Raw genomic sequence first — 19,918 nt, forward strand, 5'->3', positions numbered from 1 at the left:
GCAACAGCTTTATTCTTTAACTGACTCCATCCTTCAGTGTCTTTAGGACATACTGTACATAGTCATTATAGCAACAGCTTTATTCTTGAACTGATCGTGGTCTTTAAGAGATAAGAATCAAAGACTTGAAAACATAAAAATAAAACCTCTGCAATTGACTTGGATTTGATTTGCGAAATTTTAACTAAAAAATAATCAACTTTACAAATCAAAATACAGGGAAGTAACAAAGTGAAACTGTGTCAAATCAGAGTATCTCTTTTCCTTATCACCTAATTGTTTCACTAGGAGTATAGGTAATGAAATGTATGGGAACAAATAAAATAACCTTCAAATAAATCAGCTTAAAATAAAGGGAAACTACATGTATGTGTTTCCATGAAAACTAACATGATTGCTTAGAGAAACTTTCAAGGAAATCAAGCCATTCCAAGCCCTTGGCCAGCCAGTTAATACCAGATTTAACAAAATGAACTTTATAATTAAAATTTTTACAAAACAATCCATATATGGTAATGTTTAAATTATTTAACATATTATGAAATCATTTACATGTATGTTATAAAGTAACGTTTGACAGCTAAACTATCAACACATCACATTTCTCATGGCCTTTCAACACCCTGACAAAAAAGAACAAAGAGGGGCACGCTGAAGGGTAAAATGTACAAATTTGTAATCATTCTTGAAGTTTAACCTCCAGAGGACCATCTTTCCAACATCATACTGTATAAAATCTTGGATGTTATACATTCTCAACCATCATACCATGTGAGCTTAGAAATTTTGATTCAGTGTGAATTAATTTCATTAAGAACATGGAATATTCTTAATCCCTGTACTATTTCATGAACATACATATATAGATCAAAGGAGTACTTTAAAACTAAGATCAGGTGGTTATAAAAATGTCAGTAAACAAGTACAAGTACCTTATAAATTTGAAATACATTCATTTCAATTTAGGATAGGTTTTCATAATGAATATCTGGTCAGCTTGAACGCTCAGTATTAAAATATTGACAAATATAATGCCAACCCATGTTAAAATGAGCATAAAGCATGGCATGAAATAAATATATTTTTTATATAAAGTACAAAACAGAAATACAGCAGTAAAGCCTTTTTTTAGGCAGAGGCGGACCTTTCTGCAAGATGGTCCAAGTACACAGTTATCGTCCTTTGATTTTCGTTGTCCACGAATATAGTCCTTAGTGTGGACAGTATGTTACTTGCCAATTTTTGTTATACCTCTTCCACATTTATTTCTCCATGTTTTATTCCTCATATAGCAAGTAGGGGGGTGAAATGACACCGTAAAAAAATTTGGGTCATAAATATTAATGTAAAGTAGTGATTAAGTCCAGCTGAAAAAGGTAAAAAATTAGCACTTCGGAAGCTGTCAAAAGATTTCAAGACCCCCTTAACATAAAATTGTCGATATTTTGAGTTAGAGCTGATGAAGTTTTCTATAATTTTGACATAATTTGTCCCAAAAGTAGTACAACACACTGTAAAAATATTATTGAGAAAGCGCAGGTGGGATTTTTTTTATTTTCATTTATTGTCTAAAAGAAATGCGCTACGAAATAACTGTGTACTCGGACCAGATGATTTTTTTTCATCTGTGTTAAGAACGCCACTTTAAAGAACTGCTTTTTGGCTTTTCTTTACGGCCGGTTTTTATTGGTGGAGGGAGCCAGAGTGTCCAAAGAAAACCACAGACCATCGATAGGAAAACTGACAATGCTTGTCAATTAAGATTGGAGTTGAGTGCACCCACACGTGCGGGGTTCGAACTCACAACCTCAGTGTTGACTGGCTAGTGATTACACTTAATTACTACATGTTCTTAGACCATTCAGCTACTGAGGCCGCGTCTGAAAGATGAGTATGACACAATACCACAAAACAATCATATAGTGGTCTAATTTAAGATCTCATTATTTCAATTGTGCTGTTTTCAAAATTTAGAAAAATGTAGAACTGTACATTGTAATAAACAAGAGACAAGTAATATAATTGTATTTTTTACAATGGTTGTAACAAAACCTATGGGTTAATAACCTTGAACCACTACAACATTGTACAAACAGCATGAACCATCAGACAAACACAACATAAATATTATGATTCATATCAGAACTGGACAAGATCATTCTAATTTGACCTTACTCACAAATCAATATAGAAATCATACAATCCATTTATATATGAAAATTTAAACATACAGCGGTCAGTATCAGAATACAAATTGGCTATCCTTAAACCATACTAATATGCATATATATGCGTCATTTGAAGTGTTAAAGTAAATGGATTTAACAAAGAAAAATTTCCTGGATTTTGGAGAGATTTTTATGCACTTTGATCAGAGTTATCGAAAAGTGGTTGTCCGAGGGATTTGACCACCAAAATGTGTAAAGGACTGGCACAATTTTAGTATTTTACAATACGCCAATAGAAAAAATAGTGAGGACCATGATATTTTCCTCAAGGACCACCAGAGGAAAAAAGATTTAAAGAACTCTGTTTGATAGATAAATATGTATCGGATCACTTCTAAATCTTGACAAGACTAACTTGTCCAAGAGGCACAATAGAGACCAGAAGAAAATAAATCATCTTCAATAAATAGGTTCTTGTATTAGACTCCTCTCTAACAGAAAATAAAATCAACAGAGATGCTACAAGAACTTCCTGAGTAACATTTCAAATCAAAACAATTAAGATTCTTTAAAGTGCATTTACATGAAAAATACAAAAAATTTCCATTCATAAACTAAAGTTAAATGATTATAGAAACAGTTGTCATGTTGTTTTGGGCATTAAAACATCCTTTTATTCCCCGTTTACACCTTTAATAACACAGTATTAAAACAGTAAGACTCTTATGAAGATGCAACTTTGTGGATGATATATTTACAATAAGAAAGTCACATGACACTTCAAAGCAGTAATGAGATAGATCATATGTAACTCAATATCATATCAAAACACTTAAGACTGGTAATAATTACCTCATCAAGTGATTATGTATATATCTACATACATGTATCAAAACATAAGATGACAAAGTCTAAAATTTTGAACATTGTACATCTAATATTGTCATATTATCTATACATGTATTGTATCTTTGGACATATATGCAATGAATCTGAATTATGTAAATGATTTGGTTGTTTGATTCAGGTATAAAGGGGGAGATGGGTGTATGTGAAGGCTACCATAAGACGAATGGGGGATGGGTCTGTAGTTTCAGCGAAGAAGATTTCTGTAAAAGTTTACAACATAGAGGACAATAACAGATGACAATTGATTTTAAAACCTCATTTTACTGGTTCAGGCCAGATAAGTTAAAAAGTTGATATAAAAAGATTGGTTTAATTACAGTTCTGTCTTTCAACAGGTAAAATAACAGTCACGGAACACAAGAACCTGAAAGTGACTAAGGTACATAACATTCAGAAACCATAGGAAGTAGAATGTCATGTTTTGGACAGATATATTTTTTTGTGCTATCTTATAAATGTATAACATTTTCTATGAATGGCTAATATAATTTACTATCGATATTACATCAAAGCAATTCCATGGCCACCTACAATTATTCTATCCTCAGGGCATAGACATATATCTATTGCTAAATATATACAAATTACATTCCAAAAGAAAATATGACTTTGACCTTGATAAAGGTTGAGACAAGGTCAATACAATAACTTCATTTAGAACCTTAAATTTGAAGGAGAAGCAGAAAATCTGTCCAATAACTTGTCTTGTAGGGGCCTTTGTTTACAACTACACTGTATGAACCTCGATCATTGTTGAAGGTCTTACATTGACCTAGAGTTGCTTCTTCATATGCATCAATTGGTCTCTAGTAGATGAAGATTTGAAGGAGGATCGAGGTCAGGTGGAACACAAAATCTTAGCAATATTTTGTCATGTAGGGGCCTTTGTTTACGACTACACTGTATGAACCTTGATCATTGTTGAAGGTCTTACATTGACCTAGAGTTCTTTCTTCATATGCATCAATTGGTCTCTAGTAGATGAAGATTTGTAGGAGGAGGTCAGGTGGAACACAAAATCTGCAATAATTTGTCATGTAGGGGCCTTTTATGTTTACGACTACACTGTATGGACCTTGATCATTGTTGAAGGTCTTACTTTGACCTAGAGTTGCTTCTTCATATGCATCAATTGGTCTCTAGTAGATGAAGATTTGAAGGAGGAGGTCAGGTGGAACACAAAACCTGTGCAATATTTTGTCATGTAGGGGTCTTTTAGGGTACCTGACTATACAGTATGGACTTGATCATTGTTGAAGGTCTTACATTTACCTTAATTGCTTCTCCATCTACATCAATTGGTCTCATTTGCAATCATACCACATCTTGTGTCGTGACTTTTTCACATTCAATACACAACCATACAAACCCGAACTCTTTTATAAAAATATAAATATACATATTAACAAGATAGTTATACTCAAATTCAAAAATATTTCATTCGAAAATGAAAGGGAAATCAAAACAGTAATCACATAAAGTCGGACCTAAGAATTCTCATTATTTATAGCGAACAACTTATAGATTATATCATGGCCCCCAGTACAAAGGTGTACCTGTAATTAGACCTACGTAAACATCTGCAAAACATATATAACACACCTGGGCAGTATAATAATCTGACTATCTACATGGAAAACATGTACACAGAAATGTTACCTGAATTCTAACTGAAGTCCAACACTTAAATACCTTCACTTCAATTATAATTATGTATGATTTCTTTAATTAATTTTAAGATGAATTCATTTTGTTTTTTTATGACTGAGGGATAGTTCACTAAATATGAATGTACAATATTTCTGTTATGAATTCAACAATATAGACACAAAGAATAGGGTGAAAATACTACATTGTGGATGTTCCTCTAGATCTATGTTCGTGTTTACATCTCTTCAATTCTCTATACAGTTAATTAACAAAATTAGAAGTCTGTAAAAACAATTATCAACAAACGGTTTTATTTATCATCCCACCCCCCTCCCATGCACTACGTCAACGATCTTGAATGACCTTTACCATTGGCCCATTAACAACATGGGATATTGTTTGCCGTATTTTCCCGTTTTATCTCCAATACTTACATACATTGTATGCAATTTAGATAATGGTTGATAATGTATGATACACAAACTAACATATGGCAATCATTATAGTTCTTCTGAAGAATTACGCAACTAGGAGGGAAATTCTTTCCCGTCATAAATTCAACATAATCTTTCAAATGAGCATGGCTCTCACTTAAGGGATGCACTTTTCTAGCATTCTGCAGTAAAAAAGATGGGGGAAAATTAAAACAAAGATTCATTCAAAACTCATAAGTCAAAGAGAGACTGCACAGTCTTGCAACTAAGCCCGAGAAATCACATCAAAATGATGTTGGGCTTATCATCTGCACCACTTAAAAAAACACCATAATTTCAAATTAAACTGTCACTCCAATTAAAATTTGTTAGATGACAGGAAGCACATATTATTTTATCCTGATCCACAAGTGGTAATTGTTGCATAAATGGATTAATAGTAAATACACAGCACTGCCTCCCCCTTTTTTGAGAGGTTTTATATAAAAATGACCCTCCTTTTTATAACATACTATATAAAAATGCATTTACGTTTGATAACTATATATTGATTTGGGGGAATGTATGATCTTCATTTCATATATGTATATGCTATTCAGAATCTTTAATTAATAAAAATTTGCAAAAAGTTCTGGATCTGCTCCTGACTATAGGTGCTGAACGATATGTTACATGTATATTAAAATTGGTACATTTTTTAGGCCAGAATGGCACAACCCTACCATAAAAATATTGAGGTATCATTTAGTATCAATGGGATCTATCCCATAGATGAGAAAAGACCTAATTGTTCTTCTTATATTCTTTTCTTTTTTTTTTCTTCTTAACATCTTTTGACAATCTATCAATACATGCAATAAGAGGGTGTGGTTGAGCTCTCATAATATTTTAGTAACAACAAATTAATGTATATGTAATGGACTTAATTAAGCTGTTGAAATTTACCGAAATTTACCATATTAAAGATTCAAAGCTTAAATATAACATATAAAACTATGGAAAATAATACATTATTCAAAACTCATGCTTCTTCTTTTTAATATCTGATGAGGTAATGTGTAGGTGTAAAACTAAATCAGAATATTTACTTTTTACTTTTGTAATTTCTTAACTTGAGGGTTTATCAAAAATTTACACACTCAGTTTTTGTTTTAAATATCTGTTTTATGTAATATCATCTGTCCCCTAATCAGTAGTGGATGACATATTTATATCTCTACTTAACCATTTTATAATTGAGAGAAGATATGAAATTTTCACTCTGAAGGGCTTAGTTGGAAGACTGTGCAGGCAATATAATAATGGCAAAATAGGAATATGGTAAAAACTCAAAAAAGGTATACAAGTCCATCAAACACTACGTACATGAAGACTGAAATACATTAACCATATATGTATACCAAAATCGGCTGTGATTTCATGATATGGTCCGTCAAGGTATTGCAATAATATAAATGTCTAGGATGATGATTTTCTAAAGCGCAAAAAAAGATCCTGTGCCTTGATCTTTCAAAGAAAAACAAAGGTCCAAAAACCTGATATAAAATGTACAGTTACATACAATGTAGCAATGAAACTAAAAAAGTCAAATGTTTTAATTAACATAAAATGTAATATTTCATATAAGGGTCAAACTTTGATCTAACATATTTGATTCTTCGAATTCTGGTGTTTATAGTTGAAATTCACATGTTCGTATCATACTGAGAAACAACATTGTATCTGCTAAGCAGCTTATAGTATATATAATCCGCCAAATGTTTTATCACCTTTATAATCTAAACAACAAATATTTTATCTTCATACTTATCTTTTTCAAAAATACTATTTGTTTTTTTGTTCTTTTGACTGATTTCCAGCAAGTGTAAATAAGACTATCACACCTATTTGATGCACACACTTCAACCCATCTGTTTTTATCATAAACAAATAAACGCTTAACAGTCATAAAATATACAAAGCACTTCTCTTTTACCAGCAGTGTTATGGCTCAGTGTAATGGTATATCAATTTGGGTCAATCACACATGTGTGACTTATGAATATGTAAATCAGTTTTTCATATCAACAAAGAAAATCAGGATACAGGGCAAGTCATCAGGGTTCAGGGCAATCAGGGTACAGGACAAGTCAGGGCAATTCAGGGTACAGCCTGTACAGGGCAAGTTAGGGTACATGACAATCAGGGTACAGGGTAAGTCAGTGAAGGGAAGGTACAGGTAGAGTTAAAGAAGGGTTTACATCTCATGGATGCTTTAAAAATTAAGAAGTAGAGTACATGCATCAAAAATAGCATATACCTTGTGTTGTGGAACTAAAGTCCAAAAGGTTGTTGTACAATATTAATCATGTCACTAAAATTAGTTAAGAGATTGCTGGGTCTATCAAAACTGTTTTACAAATGTATACCACCTTCTTGCTGTAATTTGATTTTCAAACACAAAAGTAATTTTCCCTCCCTCTTGACACTAAATAACCATGATTTTTTTCTGTGACACCACGTTATTTCTGTGACACCACGTTCAGCTTTTCAGATTATTTCCACTTATTATAATACAGGTTCACGTCTGACAACATGACAATACCGTCGACAATCTCTTCAAAACAAATCAATTTATTTTTAAAATGACTGTTTGAAGACCGAACCAATTCAATTATATCTAAATTAACATTGAAAACCCACGGAATGTGATTGTATTTCAACTCTGCTGGGCTTTAATCCTGAATGCTCTCCACATTCTATGACATTAAAACTCATAATTAACACGAGTTTGAGAGTACAATGAATAAGATACGATTCAGATTCAGGCCGAAATAATTTAATGAAATTAGCACAAAAGACAATAGTGATGTAACAATTTTTCAATTTAGAGGCCATGTAGAAAAAAATATGCTTCATTTTTTTTAAGTTACTAATTGCTTTGAATAGACTTAAGTAGCAGTGAAGCGACCATTTATTAGATGCATTAGTGTGCATAAGAAGTACATATATATACGTTGCACTGCCTGAACTTAAATCATATGTAGTTGTCGACGGAATTTCCTTTATTAAATATTCTAAGGAATAAGGATCAAGCATCCTTTAATTTAAAGTTGTGGTTAAAAACATAAATAAATTTTCTATCAATATACATGTTGTAGTTTTTAGGTTTGAAAATAACTTTTATTATCAATAATTTTACATGCGTTTACATTTAAGTGCTATATCATTAGCACTTTTAAACAAAAAGTTCTTTTCTTTCATAAGCCATTTTAAAACATGACAGAAAAAATATTGTATTATATAACAAAGGATGTCTGTTTCTACAAGACAAATTAAAATGTTATTTATGTTTCAGTTATCTGAGAATACCTCACTGTTAATAATGTTAAAAATTCATATCAAAAATTTGAATTGAGATAAATGTCTCCAAGACAGCGTTTTCCAGAGCAATTCAATTGTAATTAGGCTAAATAATTAAAAGATAATAGTTGGAATCATTTCTGAGGGGGGAATGGACCTTTATAGGGACTCTGGGATAAGGTGTTTTTAAGCTGGAATTTCGCGATTGATCCTTTCGGGATACAGGAATTCCTTTTTCGAATTTCAGGATGTCAGGATTTAAATTTCTTTAAATTTGGGACCTCAGGATTTCATGTTTTTAAGCCTGGGATTTCGGTACCGGGACTCCTCCGACTCCCCCTCATTTCTTACATTTAAGGTCGCTCATACACTTCAGAATACTATTTTAATATGGTGGACATAAACATCATTTTCCATAATACTGTAAATTCAGAAATTATTGCGTGCATTTATTATTGCAATTTTGTCATTTTAGTCTTAAAATGCGATTTTTTAAGTCTGACATATTAAAAATTTCAAAATGCAAGTTTAAATTACAGCGATTATAATCCTGTCGCATTTTTTGCAATAATTTCTGAATTTTACAATATATAATTTAACATCAGATCAACTGGTTCCCCTTGGATCATGTTCCAGTATATTAAATAACTTGCAAGAAACCCCCTCTTGACAAAACACTGTGAAAAGATCATAAATTTTGATAATTACAGAGCCATGTGCACCTGCATTGTACACAGTAATGAATTTCTCCCTGACTAGTCACATACACAAAGATCTACCATACAGTGTTCTCCCTGACATCTTATAACACCAACGTACTTTATTTTTTACAGTTGTGCTTACCCAAGAGATTTTTGTTTTATAATTTTATAGATGTTGGCCCAGGCTATCTATAATATTTGAAAACTTTAACCTTTGATATATCTTAAACTTACTGGTACAGTTTGAAATATTTGAAATAGTGTTTGTGTGTGTGACAGGGGGAGGGGAATAAACTATATATTTAGATTAACTACATCAACCCATTTTTAGGCGGTTAATCCAATATTTGAATTCAAAAATTGTCATGGGTATTGCATTTTTTTTCCCCCAAGCAAACCATTCTTGGAAATAAAGCAAAACAAAGCATTTGCGAGATAACACATCATTTATCCTTGAAGTACAAAAAATGTAGATATCTATATGTATATCTATGTATCCTTTAAGAAGAGGCAGAAAACACAGGGGAATGGTTGAACCTATCTGAGACTACTATATATAACACAGTGCATTATAGTAGTCTCAGAACCAATATAAATAAAACTGATCAATCGTTTGAAAATTATCTGTTGTCTCTTCAAATAGTGAGAAATCACTGAAGACACCAGAAATAACTTTGTAAACAATTGAAGAGATCAATAACATATGGCTTCAATATGAACCAAAAAAAAACAGCTAAAAAACATTATATCAAAAGATCAGAAATTAATTAACTTGAAACAATGTTCCTCCAAAACATCAAAGAAAAAGCGGGCTTAAACAATTTATGAAAGTTACGTAATTTTCACAGGTTGCAAAGCAGTTTTTTGGAAGTTTAATGACTTTAACACTACTTTAATTTCTGCATTGCTTTATTTAACGCCCAAAGTATCATAAAGAATGCTTGGGCAGCTTCTGGTTTTCAAATTATCTTAATTAGATGAAAACACATGTATGTAAAGTACATGTACATGTATCAAAATATGAATGCTCTCCAAACAGCCGTAGAAGTTAACATCTGCAGGTCGCTATATGGCCTTCAATAATGAGGAACAGAATGTATATATGTACAAACAATGCTGTCACTCCTTGTTAAACTTCAATGAATTTCATGAGGGGCCTCTGCCAGGGAAGATTAGTTTTATCATGTTTATAGCTGTGTAACTAACCCTCTTTACATAAAGAATTATTATTATTGTAATATAAACACACCTATGTATATGTATATATGTATATATGTTCCTTATGTATACAGTATTTATTACAGTACTTCCTCTCCCTAATTTTTATCTGACTTATTTAAATACTTTGATTTTATAAATCTTTTTAATCTTAAACATTTCATTTAAACAAAGATGTATTCTTTAGTCATTTAATAACAATATTTACATTACATGTTTAAACACCAAACAAATCTTACATGTATCTAAAATGTAAAATTACAGTGTACATTTCATGTTTTATGTGTTGAATAGGGAGAAATTGAAATATTACATTCTACATATATCATGTATATATCACCCCTTGGGTTTTGTGTAAGATCAAACAATGTGTTTAAGGTGTTTGGGGGCATGTAAACATCCTATTTTACAACACAGGACTTATCTTGTAGAGCTATAATACATTACACAATTACCAATAAACACCATAACCTTATAAGACAAGCAAGGTTAATTGAGGTTTTATACCAATCTAATTGTCTTTATGATAGTATAATTAAAATCTTTATACAATTATGACACAAGTATAAAATTACTTGGTGTAATAAAATTTATACCTCAATTGAGTCATTTAAGTATTGTATAGGGCCAATAGAAAATGTTTTCAAATCTACTTAATTGGTTTTAAAAAAAACCTTGGGGTGTTCAAGACTTTTGTTTCTGACCGGATATATCTGGTAACAATATCCTTTATGTGTAGGAAAAACATTTTGGAATCAGAAATCCTTATTTTAAATCTACTTTTGATCTATTTTTACAAATATATAATATTATCATCCATTTTTCAGCCATACTTGGGTGTAATAAAATCTATACCTAAATTGAGACATTTAAGTATTGTTTAGGGTCAATAGGAAAATGTTTTTAAATATATTTATTTGATTGTTTTTAAAAAACCTTGGGGTGTTCAATACTTTTGTTTCTGATCGGATATATCCGGTAAAAATGGAATTTATGGGGTATTTCTTTGAATTGAATCTATGTCTGTGTGAAATATAGTGTATAATAGGTTTCTCCTGTATGTGTAGGAAAATCATTTGTGAATCAGAATTCCAATATATTTTAAATCTACCTTTCATTTAATCTTACAAATGTAATCAATCATTTAGAGATTTTTTTTCATTTTCATTTAAATTGTGATCGATATATTACTCTAAACTTGATAAAATGAAAAGACAATTAATAATTTTGCAAAATGTTGAATATCATTATATACTAGTTTAAGTGCAAATGCATCTTCAAGATTTTCAAACCAATAAAGTATACAAAATGGTATACAACTGAATATAAATCTGTCATTAATAAAATGCCTATAAATTTTTAAACTAAAGGAACTTTTTAGTGAGTGCTATAAAAAAATATATATACATTGTAAATATATACATCTGCAAGATTATTTTTCTTTTCTTCATCCTAGAAATCTATGACTGACTAACATTAAACAAGTTGCACATAGCATTGGTTCCTAATATAAGCCGTTAATATGTTTTATGTTTCTATATTGATTCTGGAAAAACACTTAAATCATGTTTTGTACTGGCTTACAGAATAAAAGCATAATTATTTTTTATCATTAGGGAGAGAAAATCTCAGAATTGCATTTATGAATAAAGACAAAAATTATTTTATGTATATATATATACAAAATGTATACTGTCTTAAACTTTTTATGAATGGGATGAAGGATAGCCAACCTTAAGAACATTTCACAAACAACTTGTGTGCCTTTTAGTTCAAATACATGTCAGACTACACGAAATATGTCGGACCGTCGGACAAATCCGGTAAATAATGGATTGGTCTGGTAAAATTTTGTTGAATTCCGGTCCGAATGTCCGGTGTTTTTTTTTCATGGATTTTTCTAACATTCTAGCAAAATTGCCAAGCGATCTCAAATTCATTTTCATCTTTATTATTCATCACAGCGATGTTTATTTTGTTCAACCGCTAGCTTTATGCCGAACATCGCCAACCAGTAATGTGTAAATCCGGGTAAAAACATATCTGACTGTCAAAAACAACAATGGATGCCATCATTGGCACAACCGGAAATGTAAATAAAACCGGATCAGATTCTGGGAAAGGATAAGGATAATTCCGGGTTTACCGATTTAAATACAATAAATGAATAAAAATCCAAGCAGATCACAAAATTTAGCTATGAAATATAACCACAAGAATTGAAAACCAAAAGATATATAAAAAAGAAAGAAGAAACAGGAAATAATATTTTATACAGAAACTCTAAATTATGTTTAGTTCACAAACATTGTCAAAATCCAATAAAATGGAACATTACTCTTCACTGAAATGCATTCAAGCAATTGTGCACAACTTTCATAACAATATCCCCTCTTGTTACATCATTTTGTGGAGGAGTAGGGCACAACAAAGTCATATGTTTGTTGTTTTTTGTCGGATAATATACAATTAGATGTAAAAAAAAAATTGGTCTGGTAAAATTTCATTCGGTCTGGTAAAGCTAGGATGCTTACCAGACCGAATGTCCTGTAAAAATAAAATTCATTCGCGTAGTCTGCATGTATAGAGTGAGAGGCAGAAAATGTTCCCCTGCTTCATGTGCTTATCTACTTCATTTAAACACTAGTACTATACTAATAACATACACTATAGACACTATAGAAAAGACAAAAATACAAAACTTAAATTATAAATATTCCTTAAAAAGAGATAGAAACGCAATTATGTTGAATATGTAAATAAACTCATCATAGACACCAGGACTAAATTTTATATATGTCAGAAGCGCGTTTTGTCTATAAAAGACTCATCAGTGATGCTCGAAACCCAAAAAAGTTATAAAAAAAAATGCCAAATAAAGTACAAAGTTGGAGAGCATTGAGATTGAAAAAAGAATAGATTTCCTTTAAACATCACATCCAATTGTATCAATATTTAGAACATATTAAAGAAATTGAAATCTGGCAATTACAGCAGGCCATTCATTAGGAGGTGGTACCCGGTACTTTTACCCTCCTATGCTATTGTTTACACAAGTACCGCCTAAATGTAGGAATTTTTATATAAGATATTCATGGAATAAATTGAAAAGTACCACCTAGAAACATGGAAAGTACCAGTCAACATGAAAGATAATGAAACCCCTGTACAGTTAAATAAGTAAGTACATGTTTGTTATTGGTTTATTTTGGCTTCACAAAGGTTTCACTTTCAGCAACTGTAACTGAAAATTTTCAACTTTGAACACCCACCCACTCATCAAAAGGCAGTTTCCCCAAGTATATGAAAATCAAATACACAACCAACAAGATGAAGAGTGGTCTTTGTTTTTAAAAAAAAAAAAAATTAAGATTTACAGTTCTTATCTTATTCTAATTTCTACATTTCTGTTACTTTTTCAAATGATCATCATTTAGTCCACCTGTGTATTAAATTCTCTATGTACATTTCATCCTTCAAAGCATGGTTATAATGAGAGCACAATACACCTATCCCTGTTGTTTTCAGGGTACATGGACACTGAGTACAGTCCTAAATCATATACCACCCCATGGGTGACTCATCTAAAAATGCTTTGTTTACAGAGTGCTTGTATTTGTGCGTTTATTGGACTAGTATAATAAACAAAAAGACCCTTCTTGTTACAGTATTTTCAAATATATTCAGTAGAATTTTAAATAAACGATCTGTCGATCGTAGTGTTTTATCTACACGTGTGTATTACATTCGTCAACATTTTTGTGTATTACCTGTTCAGAATTTGATATGGACACAAATAAAAACAGTCCAAAAATTGTAATCCACAACGAACTGTGTAACTTCATCACAACGTTTATCAATAGTCAGAATAAAATGATGATCCCTTGTGTCTATCTCACGTAAGTATATTCCTAAACAAATCGGAATTAAACACTTATTGTTACTTGTATAAATCCCCTCGACACTTCCCCCAATGGCTTCCGGAACTATTAATATTTGGTATATATTCCTCCGCGTAGATATTTTTAGAACTGCACGATTTACTGTCATGTGATTCCAATTTTCTAAAATAATTAAGTTAAAATAACTTTGTCGTGCACACGATTATAAAATTAGAAATGAATGTTCAATTCTTGCTTTAGTTTAAATAGCTACATTATAGCGGATTAAACAAAGATATATTGTGAAAAACCGAATCGGCACTTCCGATGGAATGTCATTCATGAAAAAGTTACAACTAATGGGAATCCCAATTTTAATATTTTTTAAGCTACCCGTCAGCCAATAATAATCAAATAAACTCTTTATTGGACAAACGTTTATGAACGAATTTGTATTGAAGTATGTGAAAATTAATGAATAAATTGTTTTTGGAGTGAACAAAACCTGGACCACGTCTTAGTTCACTAACTGTTACAGGATAGTATCCCAGAAAAAAAAACTGAAATTAAAAATGAACCAACACAGAGGCGGATTTAGGGGGGCAAGGGGCCCGGCCCCCCCCCCTCATTTTTGGGAAAAAAATTTGTTGCTTATATAGGGACTCACTGGAGCGGGCCCCCCAGTCTCTTCGGTCAGTCAGTGGGCCCCCACTTATGAAAATTTCTGGATCCGCCACTGCCAACAGATACCAAACAGACATTCTACTGCATAGCATCTTTAGGATAGTTCGTTCCAAGTCCAATCTGTTCCAAGTCAATTCGTCCATTTCTAAGATTTGGTCAATTCGGTCCAAGTCAATGGTTAACTTCGTTCAAATAGAGTTTTTATGATTTCGTTATATATATAACTGAAATTAAACCATGTGTCAATGATATTTTTTTTTTATGTAGGTATATGTCTACAGATATTAACAGATATCAGTGTCCAGTGCAAAAGTTATTTTCACTTCCAATGTTTTGCAGTTTATTACATATAAACTGAGACTACTTATAGTAGTCTCAGATATAAAGTTACGTTTTTGCAATAACCAATTTCAAGTTTCTTTAAAAAAAAAAACGTATAAATTGTGTGATCTGTTTTTTCACTTATAATTTAAAATAATCTGTCTTGTGCATTTGAAACGACGACAAATAACACAAAAAGATTCCATGATGGAATGTAATAATATTTGGAATTTGATAATATAGCCTTTATTTCATTTCAAAATTGATTTTTCATTGATTTTATTATCAATTAATATATTTATATATAATGCACACATTTTATTTACATCATGTTTACGTATAGCACTAAAATAAATGTTATAAGGTAATTTTGATAGTCATATGGTTAAACAATGTTCTTTTAAAAGTTGGAACGAATTAACCAAGCAACTTGGCACGAATTGGTTGCATGTCCAACGAATCATCCAGGTACGCGTCTTTCACATAGACATAGACATGCAGGATGGCTTTGGTTCGAACTTTCTGCTGTTTTCTTTTGTAGTCTATTTACTGTCGTGTGATAAAATCCCTGGAGTCCACAATACATGTACCGTCAAAGTGTCACGTTTGGAATTAAGTTTAAATACGTTCCTTATTGCAGTTTTATTTATTTTTTAGTTTTTGTAATGTTTTGTTTTCCATACTTTAAATTTTGTTTAAAACTTGGGGTCTCAGGTCCCGATCCGTCAGGTGCTCTTGAAGGATAAGCAGATCCTGCTCCACATGTGGCACCCGTCATATTGCTCATGTTATTTCAAACCGGGTAGAAGTCTGATTCGGTAGGTCAAATTCGGAAAGAGGGGACGGGATTGTAGTTATAACGACATTAGGTGCATGAAACGGATAGTTCACTTGATATTCCAGTAATAGTTATCCCATACTGACACACAAAGCCCGATTGGGATAACTATTTTACATCCAACCTATTTTAGATCAGTTAAATAAACATTTCATCTTATATGCATGATTTTTTTATTAGTTGTTAGTGGCATTTAACTAGCTGTTAGTAACTGAGAGTACTCAAGACTTTTAGCATGGTAGAACAAAGAATCTTGGATGTAATAACAGTCAACCAACCCGTGATGGCGTCCGTAAAACTTACGAAAAGATTATTTCAACTTTACTACTGGGAGGAACTCTTGGTTAAATAGCTTCCTTGTTAACAGCAACCCTATTGCCCTATTAACCCCTAAGATAATTATGATAGGAAAATTAATATACTCCGTATGCAGGAGCTGCAGAAATATTGCGACAAAGAAATGGAAAGTTCACAATAATGAATCTACAATCATTTGTTTTTACTTAAATTTTTGTTTTTGTTGTAGACCCTCGATCGTTGTCAATTTCTAGATGTAAGTCAAGATATGAGGCAGACTCAACTGTATCTGTTGTTTCTTTTTATCCCAAGTTCGCTGGGATATATATGTTCAACATAGTCAACATTAACTAATGATAAAGTGGACAGTAAAGTTAAATGATACTGCTTACTTCTTTTCTTCTTTGGGGTTTTCTCATTGTTGAAGGCAACACAGTGAACTATAATTGTAAACTTTTATGTCAATAGATCTCTGCATACGAGTTGTCTCACTAGCAATCATACCACATCTCCTTATCTTCATATCAAAATCAACGTTTAACGTGTGATCCTATTTTCAAGTTGCCTGATTTCTTGATTGACAACATTTTTGTTTAACTTCTGGAGGACGTGTTTTTCAACAAACAATCAGCATTGCCATGAGAATCAACTGTGCTCCTCTTCTTGCCGACCGGTTTCTTTGTTCGAGGCTGATTTCATACGGAACATCTTGGTAATGATGCAAAGAACAAGCAATATCATTGAACTTCACTTTCCGCTATACTTTAGGGTTGGTTTAAAACAAAACTTTACAAAAAAAAAAAGAGATGATTTCAATTTCTCAATTGATTGCAAACGTTCCATTTTTATGTTTCAACATTGCAACAGAAGCTGCATATGGAGTATATATATATCTCCCAGTTGATACGCTATCCCAGTGATTGCATTTCCTTTCAAGATTTGCTTGCTATACTTTTGCTGCTCGTAAGAAGCAATCAAACCAAATGCTCAATGTGTTGAAGTTAATGAAGTCACCCTCTCGAAATTCTATATACAGAAGTAATTAAGTCATTACAAGTTTGTATAACATGCCGGTGCACCATGTGTAGTAGGATCTGCTACCCCTTCTGGAACCCCTGAGATCCTCCTAGTTTTTGGCGGGGTTTATGATGCTCAGTCTTTAGATTTCTATTTTGTGTTTTGTTGTTATCATCTTTGTCTGGTGCTCTTTTTTAGCCATGGCGTTGTCAGTTTATTATGAGACAATTATCTACCAAAATGGTTTTAATTTTTAGATGTAAACAGCTGAAATGTATCCTACGACAGACAACACGTTTAGAGCTAATTTCCTAATGCATGTAGAGCAACACTTTGGTTAACTTGCTTGCATGTTTGTATATTGTACAATATATAGTAATTTGAATAACTTCCAATAAAATGCAAATATATTATATAGGTTTAACAATGCCTTTATATATTTTTTCAAGATGACAATCTTAATTAAACGTTCATACAAACAAAGCAAGCAAGACAATCAAAATTTTACTCTACAAGCATTAGGAAATTAGCTCTAATTCTCAGTCGTATTTTCATTGACGTTGCCGTTTGTATAACATTTCTAATGTTTATCACAACTTTATGTATGTTAAGAATTTTTACTATTCATTAAATTGCAAAATGTATAGATATAATCTTTGATTTAACAGTTACGTTTATTTTCTTCAATGACATCTAGCGGATTAAAATATGCAAAAAAATAACTGACGGAACAATACGTTCATTCATTCGAGTTTGGTTTTTTTTATGAATGAGGAATTGTGTTTTATTATATGAAATAATATGCATATTTCATGTAACAAGTCGAACAATTTTGCACGTAGTCACAACTTTAATACTATATTAGTTAAACGATTAAAAAGAGGCGGAGATACCAAAGGAACGATTAAAATGTTTTAACTAAAACTAATAGAAATAAAACCATGGCAAACAAATTAGGAAAACGACGAATAAATAACAGTCTACTACATAAAATTAAGAATGGAACTGGGGAATGTGTCAAAGAGATAGAAACCTGAACAAACAGTAGAAAATACTACAGGGGGGGGGGGGGTGAGAATAACGAGGGACCGACAACTAATCTATACTGAACATCTCATGAACCCTTACTAGGGTTTAAGATCCCACTAACAAAACATGTACGATAAAGCGATAAAGGCATTAGTATATGCTTACAAGAACACTGGCTTTGGGGTTATGAAACAAATTTCTTCGAAAAGCATTTTCCTCTACATACCATTTTTTCACGCTCCCACGACGATAATGATCAAATTCCTAATTTTAAAGCACGCAGAGGACAAGCAGGTACAGCAATCATGTGGCCTTCCTCTCTTAATAAATTTATTCATAAACTTCCAGATGGTAATTCAAGAGTAATGGCTATAAAGATAGAGTTAGAAAACCATACAGTATGTCTCATAAATGCATACATGCCAACCTTGGGTCAAAATTCACAAATAGGCTATAGAGAACATCTAGACATAGTGTCACATATATCCGAAAAATATACTGATCTTACTCATATCCTTTGTGGCGACTTGAACGGAACTCTAAAAAAATCAAGGAAAAACCCCCATGATAAACTTTTAAGAGCATTCAAAACTTAAGGCAAATGGATAAATAAAGGCAATCATCTGGATAACGATACTTTCTTCCACCACAATGGGTTCTCTTCATCTCAAATTGATTATATACTGACTCAGGATTTGGATATAGTAGATAAAATCTTAATAGAAAACACTTGTGGAAACAATCTATCAACTCATGTTCCAGTCTTCGGCGTTTTGGCAGCAAAAATACAATCTAATAACATTAAAAAAAGTTCAAATTCAGGGAAAAAGTTTAAAATTGAATGGGATAGGGCGGATTTAAATAAGTATCGAGAAAAATTAAAAGAAACTCTTCTCCGAATTTAACCTCTACCGAATTGGTTGGAAATTTAATATACTGTCTAAAAAAAGCAGAAAAATTTGCTATACCGTCAAGGATCATTAAGCTGAACGGCCCCAAACTGAAGGTCTCAGCCGAAACCAAAATTTTGCTAAACATCAGTAAACAAAAACATAGGATATGGGATATTGGTGGTCGAAAAAGAGGCTTAGATGACTCCTTTACACAACTTAAGGAAGCTAAATATAATGCCAGGAAAATGATCCGGAAGGAAAGAGCTATGGAAAGGGGAAAATTTTTATAGTCAATTAGAACAGAAACCCTCATCAAAAACCTTTTTCCAACTTATAAAAAGAAATTTAGGCAACAACAAAAATTCTGTAACTCAAGTCATTCGTCATGAAGAAAAAGACATCACTTGCCCAGATGAACAAAGAGAAGTCCTGGCCAAGTATTATAAAAATCTAGCCACGCCAAAAGATGATACAAACTTTAATGAGGAATATCTCCATATGTGCCAGCTCCGCTGTAATATAATTAAGGAACTCTC

At 31.9% G+C, this 19,918-nt stretch overlaps 1 protein-coding gene across 1 annotated transcript in view; it reads right to left on the reverse strand.

The window, feature by feature from the left end:
- LOC139499481 (syndecan-3-like) overlaps positions 1–14,662 on the reverse strand; it is a 46,421-nt gene extending 31,759 nt beyond the window's left edge. The window contains exon 1 of the mRNA XM_071288162.1: positions 14,193–14,662. Coding sequence (XP_071144263.1) covers positions 14,193–14,267 — 75 coding nt within the window. The 5' untranslated portion in view covers positions 14,268–14,662. The remainder of the gene's footprint in view (positions 1–14,192) is intronic.
- Positions 14,663–19,918: the final 5,256 nt, after the last annotated feature.

This window comes from Mytilus edulis, chromosome 12 (genome assembly GCF_963676685.1).
Source record: "Mytilus edulis chromosome 12, xbMytEdul2.2, whole genome shotgun sequence".
NCBI classification, from domain to species: domain Eukaryota; kingdom Metazoa; phylum Mollusca; class Bivalvia; order Mytilida; family Mytilidae; genus Mytilus; species Mytilus edulis.